The sequence below is a fragment of the Anomaloglossus baeobatrachus genome, chromosome 4, assembly GCF_048569485.1.
Source record: "Anomaloglossus baeobatrachus isolate aAnoBae1 chromosome 4, aAnoBae1.hap1, whole genome shotgun sequence".
Taxonomy (NCBI): domain Eukaryota; kingdom Metazoa; phylum Chordata; class Amphibia; order Anura; family Aromobatidae; genus Anomaloglossus; species Anomaloglossus baeobatrachus.
In genome coordinates, this window is record NC_134356.1 from 242,066,256 (window position 1) to 242,078,821 (window position 12,566).

The 12,566-nt window shown below is 36.4% G+C and overlaps 1 protein-coding gene across 1 annotated transcript in view; it reads left to right on the top strand.

Annotated features, from left to right (window-relative positions):
• The first annotated feature begins 1,373 nt into the window (after positions 1–1,373).
• OTOGL (otogelin like) overlaps positions 1,374–12,566 on the top strand; it is a 315,223-nt gene continuing 304,030 nt past the window's right edge. The window contains exons 1-4 of the mRNA XM_075344757.1: positions 1,374–1,482; positions 1,858–1,900; positions 3,248–3,296; positions 10,379–10,442. Coding sequence (XP_075200872.1) covers positions 1,374–1,482; positions 1,858–1,900; positions 3,248–3,296; positions 10,379–10,442 — 265 coding nt within the window. The remainder of the gene's footprint in view (positions 1,483–1,857; positions 1,901–3,247; positions 3,297–10,378; positions 10,443–12,566) is intronic.

A 12,566-nucleotide genomic window follows, 5' to 3' on the forward strand; every position in this document is an offset into this window, starting at 1 on the left:
GAAAGGATGGTCTGTAAAATTATTTTTCTTTTTTTTGAAAGAGGCTTAGATTTGACTGTTTTCCGCAATGGTCTGGCCTCCTTGTTTTAATGATCTTGGAACAATATAATACTCTAGCGTGAATAAGCCATGATCAAGTGGGAACATTCTGAGCAAACGTGTAAAGCTGTGGGGCCAGGAGTTCTTAGTTTACTCTATCGGAACAATCAGATTTGTAAAAAAAACCCAAATTATTATTAGAGGGGTGAACTATGTATTGTTTCTTTTATATATACTATATATATATATATATATATATATATATATATACACTGTAAATATCTATAACAACAGACGAAGTGGAGGGAAGCTTGACACGCCCAATGGAATAGGTCACCACACATCCATGGAGTGCAACGATATGAAGTCCGCCAGGTGGACTATAACTTGAATAAGAGGAAAAAATATCGGCACATCCAACGTAAAATAATTTCTTTCTTTATTTTCACATAATATTAAAAAAGTCCATCCATATTCAGAAGACCCTGACGCATTTCCAATGCAAAAGAGCTTCCTTAATCATAGGCTATATACGGTATATAAAAATAATATATATATATATACATACATACATATCTATATATATACATTATATATATACAGTATATAAAAATAATATATATATATATATACATACATATCTATATATACATTATATATACAGTATATAAAAATAATATATATATATATATATACATACATATCTATATATACATTGTATATATACAGTATATAAAAATAATATATATATATATATATATATATATATAAAAAGGAAAACGGACACTAACTTGTTGTCATAAGGTTTTTACTGGACTAATGTGAGGTATGTAAAATGTAAAAAAAAGTGTAATATATGTATATCAAAGAGGGTACATAGCATACAAAGTGTACATAAAATCAAATAGCCAAGGAATTAGTAGAATTAATAATTAAAAAGGGTGACGTATCACTCCTTGCCATTGACGGGTTAAAGAAAAGATAGTGGAAAAAAAATATTGGGAGCCATCTTAATATGACACCTTATCTTGTGTCATCGTCCACAATAGTTATAAAAGGATAATTCCACCTTTAGAAGATGACAACGTGCCAGTCTGCGTGAGCATGTGCGACTGATACAGACAAGGCTTTGTCATGCATCACTAATGAGGAAATCTCAGCCAAGGAAGTTGCTAGCAATTTTTCTAAAGCCCCCAGAGCAACCGAAGATTAGACAGCAATGTTTTCTACTCGCAGCCTTGAAATGGTAATAACTTGCATCCAATGAACAATCTAAAAAGCCTCCAAAGAAACCTATTTCTAAGATGCCATAATAGTAAAGGTCAGTTATTTGGATGCAGTTCTGGATACAAAGTTACACTGAGATGAACATTGTGAGAAATCTCCAATTGATGAAACCTGGGAACACTTTCTTCTTGTATACACTCCTGTTCTCCATTCTAGGTGAGTCGTTCCTTTTCCTAAATGTAGCTACATTCTGAATACTATTGATTGATTGTTCTTACCAGAAATTAACTGTACTGGATGTTCATACTTCTGCACATTGCTATATTAAAAAAAAATGTATGTGGATTCTTTTTATATATAAATAGAACATTTTTTAAAGTAGTACCATGTTGTTGGTGTACATATCAGATTATTAAATGTATATATATATATATATATATATGGCTTTTCAACTCTCTCTCTGTGAAAGTATATAAATTTTGCCTAAAATAATATAAAGTGCTAAAATAAATTAAATCTAAATAAAAAAAATGATATGACTGAATTATATCCTTCTAGATAAAAATCTACTTTTTATGTTTCACTCTATAGGGTTTCTCTACTCGTCTTCTGGTCTAACACCGAGAATATCCAAGTGAGTCAAAATGTATATTTAGGGTAAAAGACAACATTTTGCCATGCTGATACATTTCTAGTTGTTATTTATATTAAGCCCACTTCTAAGAAACATCTATAGATTAATTATAGAATTTATAATATCTAATACAGTGAATAGGTGAAAGAAATTCAGTTGGGAGTAGAACTTATAGAGTTAAAGGAGACGTTATAACAGTGAATAGGGGGTAAACCTTATAGAGTTAAAAGAGTATCTAATACAGTGAATATGGGTAAACATTATAGAGTTAAAGGAGTATCTAATACAATGAATGGGGCTAAACCTTATAGAGTTAAAGGAGTATCTAATACAGTGAATAAGGGTAAACCTTATAGACTTAAAGGATTATCTAATACAGTGAATAGGGGTAAACAATATAGAGTTAAAGGAGTATCTAATACAGTGAATAGGGGTAAACCTTATATAGTTAAAGGAGTATCTAATACAGTGAATAGGGGTAAACCTTATAGAGTTAAAGGAGTATCTAATACAGTGAATAGGGGTAAACCTTATAGAGTTAAAGGAGTATCTGATACAGTGAATAGGGGTAAACCTTATAGAGTTAAAGGAGTATCTAATACAGTGAATAGGGGTAAACCTTATAGAGTTAAAGGAGTATCTAATACAGTGAATAGGGGTAAACCTTATAGAGTTAAAGGAGTATCTAATACAGTGAATAGGGGTAAACCTTATAGAGTTAAAGGAGTATCTAATACAGTGAATAAGGGTAAACCTTACAGAGTTAAAGGAGTATTCTGGTGTAGATGGTGATAAATGCCCCGCTAACTAATATAACATACAGGTATGAAATAGTCTCTGAATTAATATATTGCACTGTACCTTTACAGTTAAAAATGCTATATTTGCATTTATTCATTTTAAATGTTTTGTCTGTGCCATGGATATAAAGATAATTAATCTTGGAAAAAAATTAGTGACAATAAGGTGATATTTAGTGTTATTTGCTAATTAATAATACTTTTTATAAAAAATATATATATATATATATATATATATATATATATACCTACAGTATATAGAGCTTACATATTATGGTAAGAAAATCTACTTTAAAGTATAGAGTAAAAAAATGCAGAGGAATTTCCAAAGGCAAGCAGTTCATTTTCAGGCACACAGATCTTTAATGCTCTCGTCAATTGTGTAAGATGAGATCTGGCACATACAAGTTACCTTTTAAATGTTAACCCAAGAAAGGCCTCTTTGATAGGTGATGGAAATCAGAAAAAAAACCTTTCCCCTAGGAATAGCTTATTCAGGTTGCTCCTGGACCTTTGCAAATACAAGATACTTTTTGTTTTCTTCCAGAAACGGGTTTAATGCAATTCGCCAGAAAAGAGATCTCTTAACAGCAGAGGTAGGTTATACCTTCGAGAGAAAAACTTGCCTCTGAAATGAGTCTTACGCTGACAATGGAGCCTTTGTGATAAGAGAGAATGGTAAAAGCGCGGGTAGGATCAATCCCCCTTGTGATACCTACTTTCCTGTGATTCTGGAGCTTTCACTGTCTCACTTATCAGGCTTGCCTGAACTCATCGCATTCTCACACAGCCACTGCATCATCAGATAAAGAGATATTCCGATTGGCAATAAACATTCGACATCTTCAAAAGATCCAATGTTTCCGAAAAATGCTAATTCCAGACTACGTAACCCTTGGCTGTTTATTATTTTATGTTTCTGCTTAAGATTTATTTTGGATAACGAGTTATTATGGCATCCAAAATTCCCATATAAATCATTATATTGTAAGGAGACATACAAAGTACTTAAAAATTATGAGGGTCTCGGAAACTTGATAGTATAATTAAAGGAATCACTATTACTAGCAGACGGAGCAATCCGAATACTATGAAAAAGCAAAGATGCTCCGTTTATAGCCTACAATCTGTTATATAACATAGTGGTGGCTGTAAATTGACATCTACAGTGGCATGCAAACGTTTGGGCACCCCTAGTCAAAATTACTCTTATTGTGAAAGGTTAACCAAGTTGAAGATGAAATGATTTCTAAAGGCATAAAGTTACAGACAACACATTTCCTTTGAATTTTAGCCATTTTTTTTCAATTTTCATCTTTTACTTTTTTAACTTAACAAATGGGTTGACACAAAAGGGGTGCCCAAACTTTAACATGCCACGGTATACTATATCCTTATGGAAGTAACAATTCGAGATACGGAATTCCTCCGCCTCCCCAGTTGTTTTTAGATTTCTTCTCCTTATAGGGGGAATGAAAAATATTTACGAGAATTGTAATTTTGCAATTTACGAAGCACAAGTCACTTTTAAATTAGATCTATTCTTAATGGCTGTGCGTTCCCTCTAACTTCTCCATTCTGTCTCTATTCTCCAAAAATAAGAATGGGGACAGCACAAGAGAGAAGGGAAACATTCCAAAAGTTTTCTTTAGGGAATGTTTGCTTTAATCCGTGTGTTGGGATCCATTTCTCTTTTTTAGAGAATAGAGAGGATGGATCTCCTGCGAAAAATCTAGGATCAATGTCAATCTTTTAGCACTTGTTAATTAATGTAAATAATGTAACAAAAACTCCAATATTTAGAAGCTTCTGCTATTTTTTTTAATTAAATTTTGAGGTCTTCATCCTTTCCATAGGGTATTTTATCACGGATATGTCACACATCTATTATTTGGTTTTCCTTGTTAAATTTATTTATTTTTTTAATATTTATTTTTATTCTTTTTACAATCAACAGAAACCGGCTCATTCAGTAGAAATACATGATAGATGCTGAATAAATATGCATTTTTTTTTAAAATTATTTTCACACTACTTAATGGTAACTGTAAGATGTCCTCTGAAAAGTGTGTCATGTCCTTTGTAAATCTGTGCTATGCTCGGATGGACATTCTCCATGTGAGTTGCCATTTGAGAGATTCATTCATTAATTCTGAAATGGCAATCAGATTGAATACTTGGATGAAATCTTATACTTATGACAGGAGATAACGTGTTTTGTGGAAGAATCATGGTAAGGATAAGCCACCAGTTCTTCCCTTGTCTCATAGTTTAATGCTCACAGAGTTAAAACACCTCTTCTTCGCAGACAGATTTTAAGGATGACTAATTGTTATTTTTATAGACCTTGAGCATAAAAAGATTATCAGATACCTTGGCATATGGTATGGACTGTGGAAATAATTGTAGTCTTCTTAGATGTAAGACGCTATCCTCTTACTAGTTGCCCTTTCCTTATCCTTTTCTGTAAGGATATGCTGAGCTAGTAGAGATGGTTCACTGCTTGAGACCCTTCTAATATATAAAGCTGAGATCCATGTCAGCTCTTCGGAGAGGCACAGGAATTCAATGATATCAAAGCAGCCCATTAATCTCCAATTTCAGCTAGCTCCATGCAATGCTACGAATGAAGAAAATAGCATTCACTCAGTTCACATTCATGAATCTTCCCGTAATTAAAAAAAGGAAAAACAGCCCACTACATGACCTGGAATAATATCCTTTATTCTTCTTAAGATTAAGGATAAGGCAAGAAAATTTCATCTTTCTTTCAAGATGCTTCGTTGTCAAAATTATGGGTGGACAAATCTTGATCAAGTCAGAAGTGTTACTAACTGGGCATGTCCAACGTCAGTTGGTGCCAACAAGCCAATTTTAGTTGGGCAACATACACTGTTAGGGCAGGAAACTGAATCCTTTCGCTTTCTCAAGGAACAAATAGTTATAGCTCTTTGTTGACTATTGGTTTTCATTGTATGAAGCCTAGATGTTGTAGACACTGTTTTGAGTGAGGTGTTTGGCCAAGACAGTGCTTAAAGGGAACCTGTCAGGTGCAATATGCACCCAGAACCACAAGCAGTTCTGAGTGCATATAGCTAATCCCTGCTTAACCATCTTTTCTAAAGATCTCTTTATCTATGCTACTAGATACAGGGACGATTAGGCAGGTATTAGCAATATGCACCCAGAACTGCTCATGGTTCTGGGTGCCTATGGGACCTGACAGGTTCCCTTTAAACCTCACTCAAAACAGTGTCTACCACATCTAGGCTTCATACAATGAAAACTAATAGTCAACTTTTAATTTTTATGCCATTAAACCAGAAAGTTCTTAGTTAGTAAACAACATTCACCATATGTCTACTTGACATCCGCATCATTTTTTAAACATATGTTTTTTCAAATTAAGTTAGAAGGTTTAAAAGTTTGTTGGCAATTTCTCATTTGTCCAACAAAATTTACAAAAACTATTTTTTAGGGACCCCATCACATTTGAAGCGACTTTGACAGGCCTAGGTGACAGAAAATACCCCAAGTGACACCATTCTAAAACTTGCACCCCTCACACTGCTCAAAAAAGCATTCAATACGTTTATTAATCCCATAGGTGTTTCACAGGTATAAAAGAAATGTGGAAGAAAAAATGAAAATTGCACTTTTTCCCACAAAAATGTTTGCTTTAGCCCCCAATTTTCCATCTTCACAAGCATACCAGGAGAAAATGGACCACAATTTTTGTGAAATTTCTCCTGAATACAGCAATACCCCATATGTGCCGGAAAGCTGCTCTTTGGGCGCATGGCAGGGCTTGGAAGGGAAGGAGCACCATTTGACTTTTGGAGCGTAAAATTGACTGGAATAGATAGTGGATGACAAGTTGTGTCTGTAGAGCCTATATTGTGCCTAAAAAGAGGAAGCCCCCCACAAGTGATCCTATTTTGGAAACTACTCCCCTCAAGGAATTTATCTTGAGGTGTGGTGAGCACCTTGAATCCTCAGGTGCTTAATTTTATAACATTGAGCCACGAAAATAAAAATATTTCCCACAAAAATGTTGTTTTAGCCTAAATTATTTATTTTCACAAGGTTAATAGGAGAAACTGGACCATAAAGTTTGTTGTGCATTTTCTCCTGAGTACAAGGATACTCCATGTGTGATGGAAAACCACTAATTGAATGCACGGCAGGGCTTGGAAGGGAAGGAACACTATTCGAGCACGGATTTGGTCGGAACAGACTACTGCAGGAAAGTGCACTATTTAAGGAATTCATGTAGGGGTGTAGTAAGCATTTTAAACCCACAGATGATCACACAAAATTGTGTATCTTTGGGCTGTGGAACTGAAAAATTACATTTGTTTCCACTAAAATGTTGTTTTAGCCCCAAGTTTTTAATTTTCAACAGGGCTATTAGGAATAAATGGACCACATAATTTGCTATGCAATTTTTCCCGAGGTTTCCAATATCCTATATGTAGTTGGAAACTACTTTTCAGGCTCAGTGCAATGCAAAGCTCAGAAGGGAAGGAGCGCCATATTGTAATGCAGATTTTCCTGGAATGGTCATGTCAATTTGGCACAACCTCTGAGGTGCCAAAACAGTAGCCCTATTTTACAAACTGCACCACTCAGGGGATACATCTAGTGATGAGTGAGGATATTGATGCTTCAGGTGTGTCAGAGAATTTTATACCATATTAAGGTGAAGGACTAATAATTGCATTTTTGTCACTAAAATACTGTTTTAACCCAAGATTTTTTATTATTCCAAGGAGAAATGGCTAAAACAGGCCTCATAATTTGTCACAGAATTTTGCTGAACGTGGCCATATCCCACGTGACTGTATAGTACTGTTTGGCCATATGGCAGGGCTCGAGAGAAAGAAGGAGCACTCTTTGACTTTTGTGAAGCAGATTTTTATAGAATAGTTTGTGAACTCCATTTGAAAAGCCCCTGATGAGCCAAAACAGTGGGAACCCCGTTCAAGTTATCCCTTATTAGAATTTACATCCCTCTGGGAATTCATCTATGGGTTAAGTGACTATTTTTACATTCTGGACTCTTTCCAGAAACAAACACACAATGGAAGTTGCAAAGCTAAAAGTGCAAATCTGCCATTATAGAGCCCAATACATTGTAGCGCCCAATACACTGTGCTTATCTTGTGCTTCTGGAGCTACGTACCCATAAAATAAGTGGGCTCTCTTCATGATGTTATTGTCCAACATATAGACGATAACTGCAGTTTAGGCACAATGTGGGGCTTAGAGAGGGGGGAATTTGGATTTAGGAGCGCAGATTTAGCTGGATTTCTTTTGTTGGAGCCATGACGCTTTTCCCCAGCCTTTGTGCTACCAGTAACTTGAACACCCCCTATATTTATGTTAAAAGGAGAGAGACCTGAGTGGGGACTTGTACTGTATCTTGTGGGATGAGTTGAAGCTTTTATTGGTGGCATTTTGGGGTAGAGAAAAGTTTTGATCAGTTCATATGTATTCGGTGGTCTATTTTGAGCAGTTACATCATGTTTTCCACCTATATATCTGAAACACATGTATCAGATGAAGCCCCAGATGAATCCATTCATTAATGAGGTGGGAGGAGTAACTCTGTACTCCATTTTATTTTTGTTTAGTGGTGTTTGGCTATTCAGAAGTGCACAAATCTGTGGCCCACCACACTTTTGTGGACACCTAAAAAGACACCTAAAAAGAGGGACAACATTCGATCATAGGCCAGAATATGTCCACAGTGTCTCCCTCTACCTCATTATGGGGAATCTTCCATTGGGGGTTCAGTCTAAATCATGTATTGCAGAGATTTACATGGAAACCCCTCGTGTAATCGCTTAATGTAGAGCACAGGATAAATGTGAGCTGACCCTTACTGCGATCTTTGGGAGGCAGAATAAACAAATCAACAGCAGTTGTTTTTTTGTATGCCATTCCTTGTGCGGTATAAGTGATCACACAACTATATTCTTCGGGTGTGTGTGATACAGCGATATCAGATTTATACTGCATAGTTTCTGTTTGGCTCACACACACACACTAAGAAATGCTTTAATTTTTTTATCAAAAAAAAGTTGGCATTGCTTTATTTTGAGAGCTATAACTTTTTGTATTTCTGCCAAAATAGTCACAAGCGGTCATGTTTTTTGCCAGACGAGTAGAAGTTTTTATTGGTACCATTTTCGGGCTCATAACAAGATCGCTTTCTATTACTATTTTTAGTTGGCTAAAATAATTAAAACCATCAATTCAGGATTTTGTTTGGTTTTTTTTTTAATGACGTTCAGCGTGTGGTTCCAGTAATAACACAGCTTTATTCTTCGGATTAGAAGGATTACAGCTATACCATATTTATATTGTTTTTTATGTTTTGTTAGTTTTGCACAGTAAAAACATTATTGTTTTTTTATCACTCTATTCTAAGTGCTATAACTTTTTACTTTTTTTATTTTTATTCTGATGGAGCTGTTTAGTGGCTTGTTTTTGTGGGACAAGATGATGTTTTCAGCAACACCATTTTTATTTACATTTGTTTTTTTATTGCACTTTATGCCACTTTTTGTTTGGCGGTTTTATGAAAAAGCATATTTTTTTGCCATTTTTGTTTCAATTTTTTTTTTTATGTATTCTCCAAAAGGGTTAAACACTGTAAAAATTTTATAGGTCTGGTTGTTCCAGACGTGGATACACCAGATATGTGTATTTTTTTTGTTTTTACATAAATATACATACTTATTGGTATAATATATTTTTCATATTTTTTTTATTTTGAGATTAAAAATCTTTTTTTTTGAAATCTTAAACTTTTTTTAACTTTTTAACTTAGTCCCTGTATGAGACTTTAACATTTATTACTCTGATTGCTGATATAATGTGTTGCAATACACAAGCATTGCAATACATTATACCTGTCAGTACTGTACTGACAAGAAGTCTCTTAGACCATGCTCCTGGCATTGTCTAATAGGCTTACTGTAGCTGGCTGACCCAGAGGTTGTTATGACAACCTCTGGTTACCATGTTAAAGATTTGGCCTTTGCAATATAGTCGCAGCGGCACTGATGGGATGGAAGAGGGAGAATCCTAAATGTTGCGATCGAAATTGATTTTGATTGATCGAAACAGCTAGTGATGGTGCAGGCACCTCTCCTGTCTGTGAGAGCAGAGCTCGGCTGTCATGTAAGCCAAGCACACAGCGGTGATTACTCAGGCACAGCTCCTGTGCCCCGCATGATCACCATGATGTACCCATGCGTCAAAGGTCGGGAACCCCTTTCCAACCATGACGTATGGGTATGTTATATATGGGTATAAAAACTTAGTCCTGTATAACCCCACCCATACTACTGATTGACAGCTTTCTGTGTATACTGTGCATATGCAGAAAGATACCAACCAGTGCTAGGGCTGGGGTTATGCAGAGATCATGAATATGAAGGACTACATGGCAGCAGGTTTACTAGTTTTCTATTGATAATCTTTTGCTGATAAAACTGTGATTTTATCAAAATTAATGCAAGCAGCGCAATAAGTGACACATTTATGAGCTTTATACTGCTCTCAGATTAGGTGGCAAAAACCTGGTGCCAGATTTCCTTTTATTTTGTGTAACATCTTACAACTGGAAATAACATTAGTAATTTTTGTAATCATATTTCAATCATAGGATAATGGAGATCCATTGTCTGGAGCACGTAGACTCCTTACTGAATCAATCATTCCAAAGGCAGGTAAGACATCTTACAGGTTTAATTGAATTTATTATATTAACTTTTGTGAAAATACTTTTGTAATACATGAAGGCAAATTAAAGGGAACCTGTCACCATTTTTTTGCCCTATAAGCTGCGGCCACCACCTTCGGGCTCTTATATACAGCATTCTAATATACTGTATATAAGAGCCCAGGCCACTGTGTAGAACATAAAAAACACTTTATAATATTTACCTAACGGTCGCTCAGTTGGCCATATGAGCGTCTCCGTTGTCCGGTGCCGGCGCCGCCTCTTTCGGCTATCTTCGTTCTCTTTCTGAAGCCTGTGTGCATGATGCATCTATGTCATACACACTCGCCGGTCCCGCGCATGCGCACTACAATACTTTGATCTGTCCTGCTCAGGGCAGATCAAAGTGGGTCTGCTCAGGACCTGAATGTGGCATGTGTGGATGACGTCGTCTAGCACCGCGGCTAGAGAAGAAGAAGGACAAAGATGGCTAAAGAGGCGGCGCCGGCACCGGAGAACGGAGATGCCCATATGGCCAACCCAGGAACTGTTAGGTAAGTATTATAAAGTGTTTTTTATGTTCTCACAGCAGCCTGGGCTCTTATATACAGTATGTTAGAATGCTGTATATAAGAGATCGGTGGTGGTGGCCGCAGGATATTGGGCAAAAAAGTGGTGACAGGTTCCCTTTAAAGGGAACCAATCACCAGGATTGTCATATATAACCTAAAACTAGTGCTATACTGGCACCATCAGGCTGATTCTCTACATACCTTTAGTGGTCAGCTCGGATGTTTAGGTTTTGAAATACAAGAAAGTAAAGTTTATAAAATCAGCAGCTTCTTGAGCGACAGCAGCTGAGGAGTAGATAATAGCTGGGGAGATATTCAGAGTTTTCTCTTCCCCCTGTTAAAATTAGCATAAGTATTATACCATCGATTCACTTTTTCACTTGCAGGACCTGTGTGCGGTCATACCCATGTGACCAGAAGGGGCGGGGCCTCAGCCAACAAAGCTGATACCATGAAGTAACATTTTCTGTTGGCTGAGGCCCCGCCCCTTATGGTCACATGGGTATGACCTCACACAGGTCCTGCAAGTGAAAAAGTGAATCGATGGTATAATATTTATACTAATTCTAACAGGGGGAGGGGATAACTCTGAATATATTATCTGCTCCTCAGCTCCTGTCACTCAAAAAACTGCTGATTTTATAAACTTTACTTTCTTGGGTTTCAAAACCTATACATCCGAGCTGACCACTAAAGGTATGTAGAAAATCAGCCTGATAGTGCCAGTATAGCACTGGCTTTAGCTTATATATGAAAATCCTGATGATTGGTTCCCTTTAAACAATGATGCCCTTAATTTTCAGGGCCAAACTACTTGCTGCTATGAGTTACCATTATCCAGATCCCAGTACCAGAAGGCAGGGACTATATACTATATTGTTACTGTCTTCAAACATGAAAGTAAAAGACTATTTGAAAGGAGAAGAGTCAGCTACTCTCAAGAAAACCAGTTAATTTATCAGCAGCACCAATATGCACGACTCTCGAATGGGCTTTACAGCTGTTTATCTGGTCAAGAAATCCATTGGGATTGATGGGCAGTAAAGGTAGTACTAGGGTTTATACACAACATTATATTAGAGTGAGTACCTGTTTTAAAGGGTCATAGACTATACAGACAAAAGTATTGGACTGGTTATTTTTATTCCGTACCATGGTCACAAGTGTATAATAGCAAGCCCTATGCATTGCCGTCCGCTTTACAAAAATTTGTGAAAGAATGGCTTATTCTTCACGGAATTTGAGTGGGGTCCTGCAATAGGATACCATCGTTGTTATTCAGGACATTTTACGCCCTCTTAAATATTTCACGACCTACTGTGTGTGGTGAGTGGTACTATTGAAAGTTGGAAAAGTGAATGAATCACAGAAAGTCAGCCATGAAGTGGAGACCACATAAAGGGGGTTGCTGAGTGCTGAGGTGCATAGAGCAAAAAAGACACCATCACTCTGTGGACTCAGTAGCCATAGAGTTCCCAACCTTCTTTGGCAATAACATCACCATAAGAAGCCGTATGTTCGGAACTGAATGGCATGACTGTCTATGACCAATCAAAGGC